The sequence below is a fragment of the Bos taurus genome, chromosome 6 (assembly GCF_002263795.3).
Source record: "Bos taurus isolate L1 Dominette 01449 registration number 42190680 breed Hereford chromosome 6, ARS-UCD2.0, whole genome shotgun sequence".
NCBI lineage: Eukaryota > Metazoa > Chordata > Mammalia > Artiodactyla > Bovidae > Bos > Bos taurus.
Genome location: NC_037333.1, coordinates 45,861,661 through 45,883,429, shown reverse-complemented (window position 1 = coordinate 45,883,429; position 21,769 = coordinate 45,861,661). Strand labels below are relative to the sequence as shown.

The 21,769-nt window shown below is 37.3% G+C and overlaps 1 protein-coding gene across 8 annotated transcripts in view; it reads right to left on the bottom strand.

Annotated features, from left to right (window-relative positions):
• The window catches only part of RBPJ (recombination signal binding protein for immunoglobulin kappa J region), a 242,058-nt gene that overhangs the window by 4,546 nt on the left and 215,743 nt on the right, over positions 1-21,769 (bottom strand). For all 8 annotated transcript variants that reach the window (XM_005207810.5, XM_024993462.2, XM_005207811.5 and 5 more), the window contains 7 exons: positions 15,414-15,579; positions 12,530-12,704; positions 7,157-7,294; positions 6,891-7,003; positions 1,901-2,041; positions 482-637; positions 19-122 (listed from right to left, as the gene is read on the bottom strand). In XM_005207810.5, coding sequence (XP_005207867.1) covers positions 19-122; positions 482-637; positions 1,901-2,041; positions 6,891-7,003; positions 7,157-7,294; positions 12,530-12,704; positions 15,414-15,579 — 993 coding nt within the window. The remainder of the gene's footprint in view (positions 1-18; positions 123-481; positions 638-1,900; positions 2,042-6,890; positions 7,004-7,156; positions 7,295-12,529; positions 12,705-15,413; positions 15,580-21,769) is intronic.

Sequence of the window (21,769 nt, the reverse complement as noted above, 5' to 3'; positions counted from 1 at the left end):
AAAAATTGTATTAAGTACCTGTACATAGTTTCAGCTTCTACATCCCCAAACCACACTCGTAAATTTGGAGTGAAATTCTGTCCTGTAAGTTCAAGCATTGCTACGTCCCCACCGCCATTCAACTGCAATTCACAGAAAATCAAAACAACGTTGAGGAAACTTTTCATTTTTCACTAAAGTATACAGATGAGTTTTTCACTCAACTATCATGTGCAAAAAAAAAAAGACAATTAAAATACTTCCTTTAAATAACATGATTATAAAGACAAAGTGAACTAAAACTCGATATACAAGCTGATTTACATTTAAATTTTCTTGCTAAAATTATGTGTGCTCCTCTGATTTTCTTCTTCTTCACTGTGTAAAAAACCCTCCAAAGCACAGGATTTGAAGAAAAATCAAATTTATTGTGAAGTAAAATTACTCCATGTCATAGATGAACAGTTGCAAAAAGCTGAAGTCAACTTGTAAGAGGTCTCACCTGAAGACTTTCTACGACAGGCACAGGTGTGACTGGGGCGAGGACAGGGCCCATCCCCTCATAAAATGTATACTCTGCCTTATCCGTACTAATGATTGTCCAGGAAGCTCCATCATTTATCATCTCTTTATTTGGTTCTTTTGGGCATGGAGTGGCCTTAGAAAAAAAGAATGGTTATAAATTATATACATTGCGGTATTATAAGACAATTTTAACAAAGTAACACTCATGAAGAGAATTTAGTACAAATTTACAAACTTCCCAGGCACCATACTTTTCCAACCCCTAATTAAAAATAGAATATTAATATGGAAACCTCACATAAGGCTAGTTTTATTTTAATATGAACTACTTTGTGACATACAAAAAATTAATAATACCTTTCAGAATAACCATTTAAGTAAAATTACAAAAGATCAGTATATGTGATATAATTAGCTGCTTAAAATGCTTCAGAGATCCCTGAGAGAGAGGAGGGCTTCCCTGGTGGCTCAATGGTGTAGACTCCACCTGCCAATGCAGGAGACGTGGTTTAATCCCTGGGCTTGGAAGATCCCCTGGAGAAGGAAATGGCAACCCACTCCAGTATTCTTGCCTGGGAAATGTCATGGACAGAAGAGCCTGGCAGGCTATGCCCATGGGGTCACAAAGAGTCGAAAACGGCTGAGTGACTAAACAACAACAACAACAAGAGAAAGGGAGAGTGGAAGTTCCCTCCTCCTTAGAGAACTATAGAAACTTCTGCACTTTCAGCAGGAAGGAACCAAGATATGAACAGCAATCCCCTATCCCTACCTCAAAACACCTAGGCCAGACCATCAGTGCTGGGCTGAGGAGACCAGCTGTGAGTGGCCATCTCTCTGGAAAAAGTCTCCAGATGTCCACAAATGAGTTTCATGTGGAAGTGTAACTATTCTACTAAATCATTTGTTCATGTCATAAATGTCCTCATGAAGGTCTTCTGATATAGTTAAAAATTAGATTTTGACTAATTAGCTTTTAACATGTCATTATTACCATCTTAGAAGACCCCAATATAAATCTGATGAGAATTATGAAACCCTCCTCCAAAATATGCATGCACCACTATATACAGTGTTATCTGCACATATTTCAGGTGACTCTCTGAACACCCAATATCTACTTTTGGATAATCTGAAGAACTTTTCATCCCTCAGAATTAGATGTTAACTGTTTCTCTTAGAACATTCTCAGAGTTTTGAGTTCTTTGAGGTAGAATGACTACCATGTCTGAAGAACATGTGGGCTAAGGACCCTTGAAATCGGGATAAATACCTGAACACAGATTCATGTATTTGGATACTATTAACATTTTTTAAACAAAAGTTTCATGTTTCTGAATGCTGCTAACCTAACAGTTTGCACATTTTAGATTTTACCAGCAATTTAGAAACATACCTGAAACTGGATTATTCTTTCTTGAGAAAGGCACAAGTACATTCTTTCTGTATCCTTAAGGTAAAACGCACATTTGTGGAGCTGTGACACAGGATCATCGGCATCCAGTAACGCGGTCTGCTTATCAACCTTCCTAATTATCTGCATTTCAACAATTAAAAAAGGAAAGGTCATCACATATGGAGAGTCTTCATTTCCTACACTGTTAAGAGTCCACGGCAAGAATCTACCATGAAATAATACATCACAGATACCTGTCACATATCTACATACATAACACCATTTACAAACAATAAAGTTAGGCATAAAAATACTTTTAAATTGCAAGCATGTTAAGAATGCAGAGATGTTACCTTCTCCCACCAACTCCTAAAAACAATAGGGCAGGCAGGCACTTGCTTTCTAAATCTGTGCTTTTCAAACTTTGACATCCGTACAAATCATATGGGGTTCCTGTTACACATATATCTGTTCTGAGCCTGCAAATCATAGAGAGGGCCTGATATTTTGCACTTCTGGCTAATTTCCAGCTGATGTTCATCCTGCTGGTCTATGAATTGTATTTTGAGTAGCAAGTTCAGATGGCCTCTCCAAAAACACACAATGACAAACATTCCAACATCAAAGGGAAAATTATCTCTAAAGGTCACTATGGGTATGCTAGTTAGTACCTAAGTCCATTATCACACTTACATGCTGTTGCTTTGTTTTAACATAAAATAGGCATCATTCTGCAGATTAGGAAACAGGCTCAGAGGTCAGGTTAAGCTCCTCAAATTCACCCGGTCAGTAGCTGAAGAACCAAAGTATGATTCCAAGGCTGGCTGCCTGCCCAGCTTGAACTCTTTCCATTATATAATATGACCTTACACTATAAATATTCCACAAAACACATAGGATATCTGAAAGATACTACTACTCAAACCTTCAGTGTTACCTATCACATGGAAGGTAATCACTAAGTGCTTGAGGACTGTGAAGATTACTCTCAACAGCATACAAACATGTTGGAACTACTTCTCATCTTTAAATCAGAAATAAAGAAACCCCTTCCTTGGGACTTCCCTGGTGGTCTAGTGGTTAAGACTCCATGCTCCCAAAGCAGGAGGCATGGGTTCTATCCCTGGTTGGGGAGCTAAGATCCTGCATACCAAGTGGTATGGCAAATCAATAAACAAAGTCTCCAGTCACTGACATTAAAAAAAAGAAGAAACCCCTTTTTCTCCTTCCCTCTTACCGCCCCATTTCTCTGTTCCCCTTTATAGCAAAACTCCTCTTCCTCACCATCTCATCTCCTGAAATCTCTCCAACTTTGTGTTTCAAACTTGCTCTTGGTGAGGTCCTTAAGGACTTCAAGACAGATGAATCCCATGAGCACCTCTCTGTCCTCACCTTAGCTTTCTCAGAAGCATCTGACCCACACATTCTTCCTTTGGAAATACACCTGCTCTAACTGCCTTCAGTGCTCCAGAGCTGAGTCCCCAGATCTCTTTCCCTCCTCCCATACTCTACAGACCTTCTATTCTCTTTAGAGGTTAGCAGTAGTAGTGTTAGTCACTCAGTCGTGTCCGACTCTTTGCAACCCCATGAACTGTGGCCCGAGGCTCCTCTGTCCATGGGATTCTCCAGGCAGGAATATTGGAGTAGATTGCCCTTCCCTTCTCCAGAGGATCTTTTCAATCCAGGGATCGAACCTGGGTCTCCTTCATTGCAGGCAGATTCTTTACCGTCTAAGCTTTAGAGGCTGGCAATTCCTAAATTTTTATCCAGTCATAGCCTTTCTCAAGCACTCAACTTGTATATTTAACTACCTATTCAACAGTTCCACTTAAAATGTCTATTAATAGCCATCTCAATCAAAAATATAATTTTTTATTTCTTCCTAAGCTCAATAAACGACACCATGTTCACTCAATCCTAAAACCATGGAGTCATCTTTGACTCCTTACTTTCTCTTACACACCATCTGTCAACAAATTCTGTTAGGTCTACTTTCAAATAAATCAGTGACCTTTCATCCCCTTACCAAGTACCATCTTGGTCTAAGGTATCATCATCAGCTTCTTGCCTGAATTATGACATAAGCCAAGTCATCTTTCTCTTTGCTTCCACCGCTATATCTCCCTGTGCTCTTATTCACAAAGCAGCCAGAATTATTCTTCCAAACATAAACCAGCCATCATTCTCTGTTTGAGAGCCTCCAGTGGCCTCCTACTGTACATAGGTAACAGAAAGTTTTGCCCTAGACAGAGAGAGGGATTTGACAAGATGCTGCCCATGGCTTACTCTGCAGCATCATTTCCTGGCACCTGCCCTCTCCACTGCTCCCTCAGCTCTTGCTACAATGGCTTCCTTGCTAGTCCTCACACATTTCTGTCCTAAGTTCTTCTGCTCTCATTCTGTCAGCCTGAAACGTTCCACACCCAGTTTCTGTTTCTACAGAGCTAAAAATACGTAAATATGAAGAATGTTGGTTTTTAATAGTTGTGGCTTAGGTGAAAAAAAAAATGATCATGGAATATAAGTTAGGTGTGTGAATCAAGTAATAAAAACCCAATAGTACTGCATAATATTTATAGCACTGTTCTGAGCACTTTTACAAGTATCAATTCATTTAACCCTTCAAAATTCTGTGAGTTATTAAGAATGTCCATTGTGGAGCAAAGTATTATCTGAATACTTGTCACTCAAGTAATATCTGAATATTTGTCACTCTACTTATATCACCACTAATTTTCGAGTTTAAAGGGAGATAGTACACTTTTAGCAATTACATTTTCCAATATATTCTGTGAGACTAATAAACTCAAGTAAAATGTTTCCATTCAACTCTAGCCTTAAAACTGTGTTTAAATTTAACAATGCTTGAATTTTAGAGAAATAGTGAATTTTGAATGAAGTAAGCCTAAAACTTCCTATAAGTCGACCACACTCACTTATGACTTCACCACATAAGAATCAAGATCTGCCTATAACAGCTTTATTCCTATAACCTACTGTTTCTCCACTACTTAATCATATTGAGAACATGGGTCATGTTTGGTTCAATTTTATTTCTCACAAGAGCTCTCTGGACATAGACACTGCTGAGTGACCAGGTCTCCCCAATAAACAAACCAAAGATGCCCCCTACTATTTGGTATCAAAAACTTGCTGTGATAATTTCTAACTATTAAGAAGAGGAAAGAAATCTGAGAAGCCAGGTAGTGTGAATGTTATAATTAGCTATGTGTGATGAGAAAGTGATGAATTCTAACACCAGGAGTTCCTCCCACCAGCTCTCTCTCCTCTATGCTGGCTCTGTACGTTACTGGTACAGTGTTTACTGTACTTCTTAGGTAACTGGGCTGCAGCCCTTAAGGACAGAAAACATACCTTATTCATACTCTTAGCACTATACCTTGTAAATGCCCAGGATAAATTTATGCTGCTGATTAGTTTATCTAACAGATGGATGTCCCAAATTTCTGGGGTATCTGACAGACTTGAGGATGTGAGACAAATGCTAACCGGTGTTTCTTATTAGTTGGCTACATAGATTGTGCCTGTTCTCAAAGTACCCAAACCAGGATTTCTCACTAAGACCTTCATCCCACTGAAATTGGTCTTGGGGGGGATAGTGTTCTTCAAGCAAGGATCTCTAATAAGGCTAATATTCTAGGACACATAAAATGCAAACTTTAGATATTAAGGCAGTGTTATCCTTCTTAAAAGCATATGAAAACTATAGAATGCTTCCTCTGAAAAACATGTTTTCATTGAAAACTGTATGTAAGTGGATGGAAAGGAAGGCAGGAAGTAGTATAGACCATAATAAAGCCTAGCTATGATTCTGAAGAAACTAATGCTTCAGTCACATGATCTCTAGAAAGAAGTATTTACTGTTAACAGTGTTAACAATGGTACTGCAACTTTTCCTAAGGCATTCTCTGAATCAGGTTTTTTTATTTCAACATTTTTATAATGAGAGCCACACAGTTTTGAATGTAAAAATATTCAATTAAAGATGACTTTCAAGCAAGGTAGACTGGTACTTTACATGAAACTAAGTGAAAACACCATTTTTAGATTTGAGTCAGTCTTTTCAGTGGCTTATATATAAGTTGTTGCTGGTCAGAGACATAAGCCTCTGAATTGTGCCTCCAAAGTACAAGCATTTAATGCCAAAGCAAATAAACATTATCCTTGGAATATAGTGACACAGAATAAGAAGAGAACTTTAGTAAAATTTATTCAGTCTGTTTTTTGGTTTGTGTCTTCCTAATTTATGCACCCTTCTTTCCCTACCTTTCTCCCTTTTATAATCTATCTTAGATTCAAGGTTTTGTAAATTTATATTACTATGTTTCACATATTTTGACTTTAAGTTGAAATGGGAAATAAAATCACCTTGTACAACCACAATACAGAAAAATACAACAAAAACCACAAGCTGATGCATTAACTTAGATAATTATAGATAATATCAGAAAATATCAGCCAATGAAATATTTCATCAAAGAGATACAAAGCATATTCAGGAAAGTAATACTAAAGTTCTTCCATTTGCTCAGCCCCTCCCCCAAGCTGACCTTGAATTGAACTTACTCATAAACTCCTTCCATCTTTAATACAACTAAATTGTGTTGTTTCAGAAAACAAGGGGGAATATGATGCAGAATGTATAAGAGGCTTTTGCTTCATTCTGCTAAGAAAAGCAGTTTTTTACTACTTCAAAAAGCCCAAACACTGTCTCTTTTTGCAGAAGAGTAAACTAAAAAAAACTATGCTTATATTTTTAAAGAAATTTACAGTTTCTATGCTTTTGAAAACTTGGGCCTGTGGCAGGATGCAGCAAGCACCACAAAGAATGACTAATGAACCTACATTAGTTAAGAAAATAAATCATAATGTAACTTTGAGTGCCCTCTATCGTCCAGATAAACTACCCAAAAAAGGGGAAAGCTGTCAAAATTTATTATAAACAGTCATGAGGTGATTAAAGCCATACCAATCTTGGGAGTGCCATGCCAGTAACTGAACACACAAGTTTGACTGTTTGTCCATAATGGATGTATCCATCGCGGACTGTGAATTCTTCTCCTTCTGATTCATCATCATCCACTGCAGTGCGATGGAAACAGAGATCAAATTATCATCTTTAAAATTTATTAATCTGCTTATAAAAATGGCAAAACTAAATATATCTGTAAGTCTTATTATTTAAAGAAATTTAATTTCACACTAAAAAAACCAAATGCATATTTTTATACTCACAGAGATGAATGTAAAATGCTCCCCACTGCTGAGAACTGGCATGGAAATTACCACCTTCTACATGCAAGTATCTGGTGCTAACTGTCTGGGATCGGAGTCTATTAAACAGAGCCACCTTTGTTCCTGAGGCAATGCAGACTGCAAAGAAAAAACAGCTATTTATGTGATTGGTGGGGTGGGGGTGGGGTAACAGTAAAGAGCAAGAAGGGACCAGTACCTGGTAAGTTATGACTATTCTTTACTATAATAATTAATGGATTCTGCTAACACTTATTTCAAACCCTCCAAGAAAATATAGATAATACTCCCCCAGAAGTCAGGGTAACTCTTTTATTAATAATGTTAAGCTACAGATATATAATATGCCCATAAAAATGATTTTTAAACAAGTGCTGTATATTTAACATAGTGTTGTTTTTTAAAAGGAAGTTACTTTTAAAATAATAGGCGTCAATAGGAAATTGATTAAATAAAACATAATATCATTGACCTAATTGAATAATGTGTATTTAAATGCACTGATGAGAAAATATCTCCCTGATATATCAATGAATGCAAAGCAGACTACACTGTGGTTTCATTAGGTAAACATACACATTTTTATGTGATAACATATGTCTCCACGTGCTCATATATAATCCCATGGAATATATTCAAAGATAGGGGTCTAGAAGGTTGTTTACCAAAGATGATGGCAATTGCCTCTGAATACTGTGGCTTTAGAGATTTTGCTTCCTTCTAAATACCTTAAAGTATAGCATTATGTAAAATTTCTTGAAAAACCAACCACATCTATATAAGCAGGAAAAATACTCTGTAAATGAAATACGTTCCCTGCCATCAAAAAACTCAAGAATCAGCAGAAATACAAAATTAAAGACTTTAAATAAAATCCTATAATTTGAATTGGCTTAAGACATCTGTGCATGCTCAATCGTGTCTGACTCTTTGCGACCCCATGGACTATAGCCTGCCAGGCTTTCTCTGTCCCAGGGATTCTTCAGGCAAAAATACTGGACTGGGGTTGCCATTTCCTTCTCCAGGGGAATCTTCCTAATCCAGGAATCGAACCCGAGTCTCTTGCATCTCCCGCACTGGCAAGCAGATTCTTTAGCTACCTGACTGTGCTGCACAACTGAATTGGAAACAACATAAATACATGGCATTAAATGCCTCCTGATGCAAGAATACACAGAATAACTACACAAAAAAGATCTTCACGACCTTGATAATCACGATGGTGTGACCACTCACCTAGAGCCAGACATCCTGGACTATGAAGTCAAGTGGGCCTTAGAAAGCATCCCTACGAACAAAGCTAGTGGAGGTGATGGAATTCTAGTTGAGCTATTTCAAATCCTAAAAGATGATGCTGTGAAAGTGCTGCACTCAATATGCCAGCAAATTTGGAAAAGGCAGCAGTGGCCACAGGACTGGAAGAGATCAGTTTTCATTCCAATCCCAAAGAAAGGCAATGCCAAAGAATGCTCAAACTACCACACAATTGCACTCATCTCACACACAAGTAAAGTAATGCTCAAAATTCTCTAAGCCAGGCTTCAGCAATACGTGAACCGTGAAATTCCAGATGTACAAGCTGGTTTTAGAAAAGGCAGAACAACCAGAGATCAAATTGCTAACATCCACTAGATCATTGAAAAAGCAAGAGAGTTCCAGAAAAACATCTATTTCTTCTTTACTGACTATGACAAAGCCTTTGACGGTGTGGATCACAACAAACTGTAGAAAAATTAAGATCATGGCATCCGGTCCTATCACTTCATGGCAAACAGATGGAGAAACAGTGGAAACGGTGGCAGCCTTTTTTTTTCTGGGCTCCAAAATCACTGCAGATGGTGACTGCAGCCATGAAATTTAAAGACACCTACTCCTTTGAAGAAAAGTTATGACCAACCTAGATGGCATATTCAAAAGCAGAGACATTACTTTGCCAACAAAGGTCTGTTTAGTCAAAGCTATGGTTTTTCCAGTAGTCATGTATGGATGTGAGAGCTGGACTATAAAGAAACCTGAGCACCAAAGAATTGATGCTTTTGAACTGTGGTGTTGGAAAAGACTCTTGAGAGTCCCTTGGACTGCAAGGAGATCCAACCAGTCAATCCTAAAGGAAATCAGTTCTGAATATCCATTGGAAGGACTGATGCTGAAGTTGAAACTCCAATATTTTGGCCACCTGATGTGAAAAGAACTGACTCACTGGAAAAGACCCTGATGCTGGGAAAGATTGACGGCGGGAGGAGAAGGGGATGACAGAGGATGAGGTGGTTGGATGGCATCACTGACTCAATGGACATGAGTTTGAGTAAACTTTGGGAGTTGGTGATGGACAGGGAGGCCTGGCGTGCTACAGTCCATGGGGTCGCAAAGAGTCAGACACGACTGAGCGACTGAACTGAACTGATGTAAGAACGCTATATCATTGTGAAGCAGGCTTGCCCTCCAGCAACAAAGAACAAACTGAAATCTGATCAAGTTTCTAAATTAACTACTGACAAAGACTCTCTCCTAAACCAAACTTCAGACAGGTTCCTCTGAGCCCTTTACCCATGGAAACTCTTCCTTGGGTCCCAATATTGGCCTAGCTAGCCCAGTTATTGCCAAGAATCCTGCTAAGTCATCCTTCCATCCTTGATATCTGATCAAGTTTTTTCCCTCCACCTTTATATCTAATCATCTTGTTCTTGTTAAATCACTAAGTTGTGTGCAACTCTTTTGTGGTCCCATGGATTATATAGCCCTCCAGGCTCTTCTGTTCATGGGATTTCCCAGGCAAGAATACTGGAGTGGGTTGCCATTTCCTCTCCAGGGGATCTTCCTGACCCAGGAATCAAACCTGTGTCTCCTGCACTGGCAGATGGATTCTTATCCTCTGAGCCACCCAGAAAGTCCATCTGATCAACTTGGCCTATCTTTATAAAAATTCTCGTCAAGAATACCCACACCCTCGATGTCTCCTCTTAGTAACTTTCCACCTACTGACAATGTTCAACTCTGCTCCTTGACTATAAATTCCACTTGTCCTTGTTGTATTTGTAACTGAGCTTAGCTCTATACTGAAAGCTCTTTTCCCTATCGCAAATGTAGTGAATAAAATGTGCTTTTACCGCCTTTAATGTCCAGTTTTGTTTCTCTTTGACACTACCAATTTACTGAAAATACATTAAACTACACCAAGGGAATACAATTATTGAAATCCAGTATGTGAAAATCTCTCATAGTCAATTGACTTAGCCTCTTGAATAAATAAATATGAGAGAGAGAAAGATGAAGAGAAAAATCCACAAATTTAAAAAGAAAATTCAATGATATGTCAACACAATACATAATATCTGGTGAATCATATTTGAATTTTGATTCAAACCAATGGCTAACCAACACCCCCAACCCCTACACACATTTTAGACAATTTTCAATTTGAGCACTGACTAGGTATTTAATGATACTAAGACATTATTTCTTTTTGTAGTTGTTTTATGTTTGTTTTTGTATGATCATGGTTATTATAATTGTATTAGAATACAAAGACACACTATCTTTCTGAGAGGCATAGAAACAGTTATAGGTGATACAACATCTTGGATTTGTATCAAACTAAAATGAAGGCAGAGAAAAGTGTGGGTGGAGTAGGGTTACAGATCAAGATGAATCAAGACTGGTCTGAAGTTCCGATCACTGATGAAAAGTTGGAGGATAAACACAAGAGGTTTCATGTTATTATGCAACTCTACTTTAGTAGGTTTGAAATTTCCATAACAATGATGATAATGACTAAAGCAGACTAAAAACCACCCACTATATAACATCGCATAAGTTCATTAAAAAAACAGAAAACAAAGTAAAAACAAGCAAATTAACCAAAATCCTAAAACTTCCGCCTTCAAAGAATGAAACTATTATCTGCAAATTAGTAGACAAGCTCTTATCCTGCCTTTTCTTCATAGACTACATTTAAAGCAAACAGCTAACAAATGCAAAAGTTAAGAATAAAAGAATTAGAAATGCCACTATTTTGCAACCATGATGAAGGACTACTAAAATCATTTGGTTAAAGTTTCCTGAGGAATTTTGTAACTGTTGGATTAGACTAACAACTCTACTTACTATAACCAGTCTTCATGTGACAAGTGGGATAACCAGACAATAAGACTTCTGATCTGAGAGAAATGAACATATGCAGAACCAGCTAATTCTAAAATGAAGGTCTTTAGGTCTAATCAACAGTTTATAGGAGATATGAGAGACAGAGGAAACACGAATCAGTCAGATTCAGAATATGGAAATTCCATAGGAAAAATCAACCAATTTCAACAAACAAATAACACAGAAAGAAAAAAAAGGCTAGCAGAAAGAACAGAAACTATTTCAGGTTAAAATCTATGAACCCTGTTTGGATCCAAGTTTGAACAAGCCAACTACTGAAGACAACAGAACAACAAAAGCACAACTGTAAGAAGATATTTTGAGACAGTATGACCAATCCGCACATGGACTGGCCAGTAGGTGGCATTCATGAACTATCATCAACTTTTGTTGGGTATGGAGACGTTTAAAAGGAAAAATTTCTGTTAAGAGTCACTACTACAGAAATGATCGAAAGGACAGGATATCTAAGATTTACGTTAAAAAATTCCAGCAATGGAGGAGGAAGAAGAGTTGGTGGTGACAGAAATGATAAAGTAGAATTGGTAAAATCTGTTGAAGTCTGGTGGTTGGTCACCTTATATCAACACTACCCCTTTCATGTAAGTTTGGAAGTTTTCATAATAAAAAGTCAAAATAAAAAAAGAAAAACGGGTATAAAAGTTGAAATGTATAATTCAAACAGCATTTACCGGTGAAAGTCTAAAAATGCACAGAGACAGCAGTCTGAAAGACAACCATATTAAATTTTTGTTAGGTTTTCATGATGGCCTTCCAAAGTTCAATTGATAAAACAGTGCTTCTCGAAGAGGTGTTCTGATACTCTGAGTGAATCAATTCTTATGGAATAGGACCCATCTTGCACACTGCAGGATATTTAGACACTCAGTGCTAACACTACTCCCTCTAGTCACTGACAGCAAAAGGAAACTCCCATTTCTCCTAATGCCTCTGGGGAGCAGTGAGGAAGCAATTCTGGTTAAGAACCACTTTGGTACACCAGGTATTGCCCATGTTTAATTAGAGAAAAAAGACAACAAAGCAGCCGCAAAAACTGAATATGACTGTTTCAGATAAAGTGAAGACCAAAAAAATACTTTATAAGAATGAACTGGCTACTGAAAAGAAAATTTTAATTTAAAAAATAGTTGAATTAGTCTTATTAATTCATATTGGGAGTTCAGGGGAAAAAAAGAAAACATGTATACACACGGTCAGCATTTTTCAGTGACTGCTTCTTTTTGGAAGGTTTGGAGATGACTTTTATCCGCTTGCTTAGGAACACACCAATGTCATCACTGTTGCCATAGAACATCTTTACAGACAGCATGAAGTGCTTTCTCTTGTCTGAATCAGATATATATAATGTTTTGGCTGTGCAATAGTTCTGTGAAAGAAAAGGATAAGTCTTAATAGCATCAAAACCCTGTCAGCTATGTACAAATAACTCAGTAAGGCTATGGCTAAGTTTGATCAGACTTAAGGCAGTAATTCCACTTAACAGCTGATAAAACCAACTGTAAAAAGTACTGAAATTGATCTCTGAAAACAAAGTACAAAGTCTTCCTTACTCAGTCTACAATACCAACACTGTATTCTGTTTCCCTCTCTCAAAAAGACTTTAAAAAAAATAATCTTTATTGTTTTATATAGCTCTACATCTATTTACAGAATTATCAAGACCTTCAGACAATAAAAACATTTGCCTTGAAATGAAAAAGAAATACAAAATATAATGCTACAAAAGTCTATCGACATAACTGAATTGTAGAATTTGAATTATAGAAACAAAACAATACTAGCAACAGAGGTATAGGGCATGTAATTCTTAAAAATAAAAATTTAAGTACTAATTAGGGTAAAAATTCATGTTGCACAGCTTATCTAGCTTCAACTATATAAAACAAAAACTGAGAATATTTAACAAATTATTTTAAAAACATCAGATCCAAAATATAACTATATAGTCAAATACCATGACCATAATAAAAATAAGGGCTGCCTATACTAGAGCTTGGTTGTACTATTAAAATAAGAATGCAACATGCAAAATAAATCCCAATAATGCAAAATAAAATCCCTCCTTTCCCAATAATGACTAATCGTACCATTCAATGAACATGCTATTGAAAGAAAACAATATTACCTTAAATGAATGGTTGTTAAGTAAGACAGGAGTAAAGTGCCACTTTCTGAAGCTCGGCATCCATCTCACTGCTTGGTCCATCTTTGCCTACCTGGAACCAAACTGACCTCGTCCTTGTATCTTGATGGTCCAAGCATACGATTATATTGTTCCTTCTGCCTGGAATGCCTTCTGCTGACTCTCAACCAGTCTTATTCTCTATAGACTCCTCTAATAGCATTTTTCATTAAAACTAAATATTAACACATAATTTTGGCTTAGAGACACTGTACTTCCCTGTAATTAAGTGTTTTAAGTACTAGTTAATACTCAAGCTCTCAGGTATTATTTTCTGCAAATTTCTAGGGCCTGGGGAAATGATATAATGGCAGAAGTTGATGAAAGATGTACTAAGCCACGATGCTCAGAAAAGCAAGTGGGCATGCTGTTTGGTATTACTGCCCTCAGAATTGCTGGAAGCAGTTAAAGCTAGCAATAAAGTTCAATTGCTGTTGTTTAGTTGCTAAGTCATGTCCAATTCCTTTGCAATCCCACGGACTGTAGCCTGCCAGGCCCCTCTGTCCATGGGATTTCCCAGGCAAGAATACTGGAGTGGGCTGCCATTTCCTTCTCCAGGGGATCTTCCAAACCCAGGGGTTGAATCCACATCTCTCATGTCTCTTGCATTGGCAGGCAGATTCTTGACCACTGTGTCACCTATGAAACGGATGGGCTTCTCACTACCTATCTAATTATCAATTACAATTATAAATGTCTAGGTGTACAGCTTGGAGACATACATAACAAAAATACATGAGATGTGACCAAAGCCTCTTTGTTCAACCAACTACTCAAATATATCTTTAACTGTGGCTCAAGAGTTATAACTCAGATATATTTTATATTGCTCTATTTTAAAATGAAACAGTCTTTACAGTAGTAAATTCTCTCAAACCTAACTTAAAATACATAGTTGACAACCCTTAATGATAACAATTGTAAGAATATAAATGACAGAAACACACTCAAATTTGAAGGAGACTGATATTAAGGCTCTTTATTCTCAGTGTTCATTTTCTGTAAAATGACTCATTATCTGTAACATCACTAAAAAAATTAAATGAGAGTACAAATCTCCTAGTTTACCACCCTCAACCTTGCCCTCCAATTCCCATCCCTAGTGTCAACTACAATACAGCAAACACTAAGGCATTCAACAAATAGTTACTGAGTGAGAAAACAGCTATTTATGCAGTATTTTAAAAGACATTCATGTGGTCATTGAGATCAGAAATATCCATTTTTCAATTTTAATAGCAAGAGAAAACAAGTTGATGCTAAGTCAATAAAGAATTATTTTTGAGTACTAAAGGTACAGACTGAGATAACTGCTTTCTAAATTCATAAAATACAATTAGTAAAACTAACTCATAAACTGCATTCCTTAGCAAAGTAATCAAAAAAAATCCCTTAAAGTTTGACGAAAGCTATTCACAGTGTTCCTGTCTACACAAGACAGTGCTTTTGCACACTGAAGCTAAATAAAACATTTATGATATTACCAACTTATTTAATACTTTGCTTCCAGTAAAAGACCAAGATTAAATGAGCAGAGTAAGGCATTAGTGAACTATGTATTTTCATTGTTATTTGAATATCATGCCCTTACAAGGATGGGCAATTAGCCTCCTAAATTTACTATTGGCCCCCAGTAGAAATATGATTCGCAGCCTGCTAAAACTGCTGGCAAGCTGAGGAAGATTTCTGTGCGCCACCTTTAAATGTCAAAACTCAAGCTTCACGAGTCATGACTAGATCTCAGCTATTAGAGGTTATTCCAGTTCTGATTTATATATTCAAGAATGCTACCAGTAACCATAAAATGAAAAAAAAAAAAAATCACCACTACAAAAATAAGAAAACTACATTATGGTATCATGGTGCTCTTTACAGGGAACCATGTAAACTTACCTTTCCTTCCAAGTTCAGTTGCTGCATTTCTTGGTCACTATTTCCTATTCCAATAAAAGCACATGGTTGAGATTCCTGTTCTGAACAACCATCGCGTTCCATTTGTTCTTTTTTTTTCTTCCATCCACTGCCCATAAGATATACACAAGGAGGAGGGCAAAAAAACCTAAAACAGAGGGGAGGAAACACAACGCAATTACACTCAAGAAAGCACTTCCTTTTCTTGAACATATGAATACAAAATCATGTTGAACTATATCAAGTTAGTTTCTAAAGAAACATTTTGGTGAAGCCTTTTGTAATGCAAATAACCATACCCACAGCGCAGAAATCAATACTTCCATTTGTTCCAGTTAAGGTTCATCTATATTGACACTATGCATTCACTTAGCCTAGACACTTTCAGAGCAGGTAACATAAATTTTCACACAGCTCAGAGTTTTGAACACCTGCACTTCAGCAAATCCAATGTACTCCAACATATACAAAAATAAGGTACAACACCACAGAATCTGCAATTAATGGTTAAGGTCTACTCAAAATGATGTACTGTTAATTAATGACATTCTTGGTATGGATATCACTCCTAACTTCATTTGGTAACTAATCTGGAAAACAGAACAGTGCCCAAAGTAGACACTTGAAAAATATTAATACAAGTAAAAGAATTAAAGGCAAAATGGATCATGTTTACTATGTATCTTATCACCTAAACACCTGCTGCATGTGGATCAAAGAACAATATATTATGTCCCTTTAACTCAAAGACAACCAACAGATTTGTTTTGTTAGATGTCAATAACCTGCCCTCACAAATTCTTCCCACCTAGAATAACTTCCTTATAATTTTCTCTTAGCAGTTAGATTATTTTGAAGTCTAGCTCAAGCTCCACATTTTACCTAATTCAGAAGACCATGAATCCAGTCCTTATATAGGGGGTAACTCCTTCGCTTGATTACACACATTGACTTATACACACTTTAAAACATTTATTAATATGTCATGTCTCATCAAGGGGCCTGAAAACTCAAATACCTACTCAGATAATAGCCAAGTAAACTCAAATAGTGGCCAGGTAAGTAATTCGAGTGAGTGGACAGGGTGTACAATAAATAAGTAGAAATATTCTTTAATTGTCCAAAGATGTATGTTCCTTCCCTTCTTTATTAAAACACAAAACCTTCAAGGCAATTCCCACTTTTTATATAGTTATAAGCATAGAAATTTCTATCTTAATTCTTTTAAGTTCACTGTAAGGAAAAAAAAAAAGCTTAACTGCAAAGATCATCACCCACTAGTGTGTGGCTCTGATGGCAAGGAAACAACTGAGAACTGCAAGCATTCCCACATGGCTGAACTGAGGGCATGGAGGTCGCGTGTTGGTCACATCCTCCAATTTTCCAGTAGTCACCTAAAACCAAGTTTTATATAAAATTCCTGATTCTAAAATTTAGCAGCTAATTTATTATTCTTTTTTACCACTTTTTAGGCCAACAATGTACAGACTTTTAAAAAAAAGAAGTGTATCCATGTATATCACACATACACACACACGTGTGCATGCACAGAAACACACAGATACCACCATGCTGGATTTTGTTCTCGGTCCATCCTAAAAGTAGCAGAGTATCTACTTGTTTGCTCCCCCCTCAGCACCTACTATAATACTGACTGAATTGAATCAAAATAAACAATGGCATCCACATTTTGCTCAACTCTACCAAAGACTACTACTTAAGAGGCAATCTACACACAATTTATAAGAAGTGAGCTGGGTGTTTTTAATTTTCACTAATTCACAAAAATTTACTATATTCCTAGTCTGTATCAGGCACTGGAAAAATATTAGTAGTTAAACAAAAATCCTTGCCCTAAGGGAACTCATACTTTAATAAGATAGACAATTTAAAAAATGTAGATGACTAAAATAAAATATATACTTTAGCTGGTGAGGGGGAAAATAAAGAAAGGAAGGGGTACTTAAAAATGTAAGTGGCTACCAGAGTGGCCAAGGAAAATTTCTTAAAGAAAGTGACCTTGAGTTAGGACCTATGGCCATGGGTATCTGGGGAAGAGCATTTCAGAAGAGGGAACAGCAAGCACAAAAGCTCTGAAGTAGGGAGGACTAACATAGACAGCAGAGAAACAACAGACCAGTGTGGCTGGAGTCCAGAGGAGAACAATAGGATATGAAACCAGGAATAATTGGAAAGTAGACCTAGTAGGCTGAAAGGGTCAGGCTGAGTGAGGAGAAAAACCTTCTGAGGGTCTTCTCATACTTTTCTAAGCCAAGAGAAGGGAATCAGAGTGGCTTTTTTGCCTATATAACACTCCTTGTTGCCATGAGTACAGAGGTCACAGCAGAGGCACTGGGCTCAGCTCCAGGTCACTCCAAATCTGGAGGGATGCCTAGATTAGCCGGGCAAGTTCTGGAATTTGCTCATTCAAGTCTATACCAGGGATCTCTCTGGCCTCTAATGCTGGGAACTACCCAATACTTACCATGGCACAGACTCAAATTCCTCGCTGGCACACTATTAGGAAGCAGAGAAGGCCTCAATTTTGGAAAACTTATCTCCTATTAGTATTTTATTGAACACTGACAAATAATAGGTCTCCTTAGTAAACTGGTATACAAGCTATAAAACTTGCTGTGTTTTAGTATAGTGTACCAAATATAGTAATCAAATCCCAACAAGTTATCACAAAAGATACTTTTATTTCACATCTGGAAAGAGGTCTAAACTGTTAAAGACTCAGTGAAAGTGAAAAAGAAAATGAAAGTCGCTCAGTCATGTCTGACTTGTGCGACCCCATAGACTATACGGTGCACAGAATTCTCCAGGCCAGAATACTGGAGTGGGTAGCTGTTCCCTTCTCCAGGGGATCTTTCCAACCCAGGAATCGAACCCAGGTCTCACGCATTGCAGGCGGATTCTTTACCAGCTGAGCCACGAGGAAAGCCCAGAAGACTCAGTAGTGCTGGTTTTCTCAAAAGTACTGCAATAAAGTGGTATGAAACCAACAGGGCATAAAATCAGAAAGACTGTCAAGAAATTCTTTATCACTTAAAACACTGACTAAGGTTCTATACTGAAAGTGCTTTCCAGTCATGTAATAAATCTAAGAAAAATGAAGCCTTCAACTGTCTCTAAACTAGCCTTAGTTTTATATCAACTCTACAACTAATTTAAAAAAAGCTGTGATGCAAGAAAATAGCAAATCCAATATAAACATTAAGATTATTTCTACCATGTGATGATGAAATCATATTTTAAACATTCCAATATTGCCACCACCTAAAAAAATCAGCTAATGAATCAAATCTTCATCTTCAGAGACTTCTGCAGTAATATAATAATCAAACAGAAGATAATCATCAATTTAAAAATTACAGACAAATGAAAAGAAATTAAAGGAAGGAAGGGAAGGAAAGAATATCACCGAATTAACAGAAGAAAAATTAATTATATACCTTTACAGTAGTATGTAAATCGATGTTTTTAACTTGGACAGATGGTCAACATGTCCCAATCAGTGAAAAGTCTGAAATCAAGTGGTCAGCTTTCAGAGTTTAACAGCTGCTATGAAAGCATACTTTATGAAACAATGTGCCTTTATTTTCTAATCTTTCCCAGTAGCTGCTGCTGCTGCTGCTAAGTCGCTTCAGTCGTGTCCAACTCTGTGCGACCCCATAGACAGCAGCCCACCAGGCTCCCCTGTCCCTGGGATTCTCCAGGCAAGAACACTGGAGTGGGTTACCATTTCCTTCTCCAGTGCATGCAAGTGAAAAGTGAAAGTGAAGTCGCTCAGTCATGTCCCACCCTTAGCGACCCCATGGACAGCAGCCTTCCAGGCTCCTCCGTCCATGGGATTTTCCAGGCAAGAGTACTGGAGTGGAGTGCCACTGCCTTCTCCAGTAGCTACATCTTAGCAACTTAGGCAAACAATGCTTTTATCTACCACTTGGTGGCGATATGCACACATTTATGATTTTATTCATTTCCTAAGTCAAACAATCAGTCTTTATTTTCAGAGAATGATTCAACAACTTTTCCCTCAAATCCTAAGATGAGGTCTGGAAAATACCTTACAGATTCAAAGAAGTCTTTTTATTCAGCCCAATACATAATATCAGACAAAATCTAAACACATCATTTACATTATCTGTCTATTCTGGCAGAATCATTACCCTTTGATGATTATTCATACTTCCCATAACACAAAGTTGAAGAAATGTTAATACATCAAATGACATTTCCATATCTTTAATGGAAATTTTCCTCTAGACAAAATAATTTTTTCTTTAAGTTTATTTTTCAATCTTGTAAAGAACGTCTTCAATGAAAGGTTAAAACTAACCACTAATGTAAGTGGGATACCAAATGTGTTAAGCAAAGAAATATTCCTTATTAGGCACTAAAGTGAATTCTCAGAACAATTTAAATTTTAGGATAAAACTTCCATCTCAAATATTTCTAGCATCATTCACTGGAATTATTTTGTAAGCCAAGAGGACTGTGGTCATGTCCCCAGGTTACCTCATGCCTAAACTTAGCAGCTTTTCAGAAAGGCCTGAATCTGATCAACAAGAAAGAAAGCAGATATTCCTCTTTCTACTACACTCTACCAAGCAGCAAGGGACAAGACCTCTTCCAGTAAGAAGCCCTGACAATCACCCTGGAGACTGGCCTCTGTTAGCAGCCCCTGACTATTAATACTTTTTAAAAATCAAGTAATTTTGAGACGTTTTTGCCTTTACTGTAAAACTAGTGCCATGTCTCTTCTGGAAATGTTAATAACACAGTACATATAAGAAAGTAGTTACTCTGGCATTTTTTTTTAATCCTTTCATTTTTTGGAGTCAGAAGCTTAGATTCCTTGATCTTTCCTTAATAGAAAGAAATTGAAAATAAATACAACCATAATAAAAGATAATCACTAAATCACCTATTTTAACTCAATAAGCCACTATAGCTTTATATTTTTAACAGTGACTAGCAAACAGGAATCTTATCTGGGACTTTGAGAAGCTCTTCCCTGTCTGTATCTCCACTGGGTCTCAGTTATCCACTTCAGTATTAAATGACATAGCGACTTTTAAAACCCTTGGCTTAAAAGAGCCTTTTGCATAGTACCTAGCTAGAATCTAGCAGGCTGTCAGAAATAAAGAAAAAATGAGTTAATAAATGAATCAAAACATACTAAAAAAATGGATCTTCAAAAATACATGGGTGGGGAGAGGGAAAGCAACACAGCCCAGGTGAGCAGCTATACAATGAACTTGTTAAGTTAAATTATTCCTATTTTCACTGTTGTTCTTCAGTTACTAAGTCATGTCCGACTCTTTGCAACCCCACGGACTGCAGCACACCTGGCTCCTCTGTATTTCACTATCTCCTGGAGTTTGCTCAAATTCATGTCCATTGAGTCGGTGATGCCATCCAATCATCTTATCCTCTGTCGACCCCTTCTTCTCCTGCCCTCAATCTTTTCCAGCATCAGAGTCTTTTCCAATGAGTCAGGTGGCCAGAGTACTGAAGCTTGAGCTTTAGCATCAATCCTTCCAATGAATATTCAGGACTGATTTCCTTTAGGACTGACTGTTTTGATCTCCTTGCAGTCCAAGGGACTCTCAAGAGGCTTCTCCAGTATCACAATACAAAAGCATCAATTATCGGCACTCAGCCTTTTTTATGGTCCAGCTCTCATATCCATACATGACTACTGTAATCACCTCTGTTGGCAAAGTGATGTCCCTACTTTTTAATATGCTGGCTGTCTAGGTTTGTCATAGCTTTTCTTCTGAGAAGCAAGCATCTTTTAATTTCATGGTTGCAGTCAGTCTGCATTGATTTTGGAGCCCAAGAAAATAAAATCTGTCACCGCTCCCACTTTTTCCCCTTTTATTTGCCATGAAGTGATGGGACCAGATGCTACGATCTTAGTTTTTTAATACTGAGTTTCAAGCCCGGTTTTTCACTCTCCTCTTTCACCTTCATCAAGAGGCCCTTTAGTTCCTCTTTACTTTCTGCCATTACTGTGATATCATGTGCGTATCTGAAGTTGTTGATATTTCTCCTGACAATCTTGATTCCAGCTTGTGAGCTATCAAGCCCAGCATTTCGTATGATGTACTCTGCATAAAAGCTAAATAACCAAGATGACAATATACAGCTTTGACGTACTCCTTTCCCAATTTTGAACCAGTCAGTTATCCCATGTCCAGTTCTAACTGTTGCTTCTTGACTCACACACAGGTTTCTCAAGAGACAGGTAAGGTGGTCTGGTAATCCCATCTCCTTAAGAATTTTTCAGTTTGTTGTGATCAACACAGTCAAAGGCTTTAGCATAG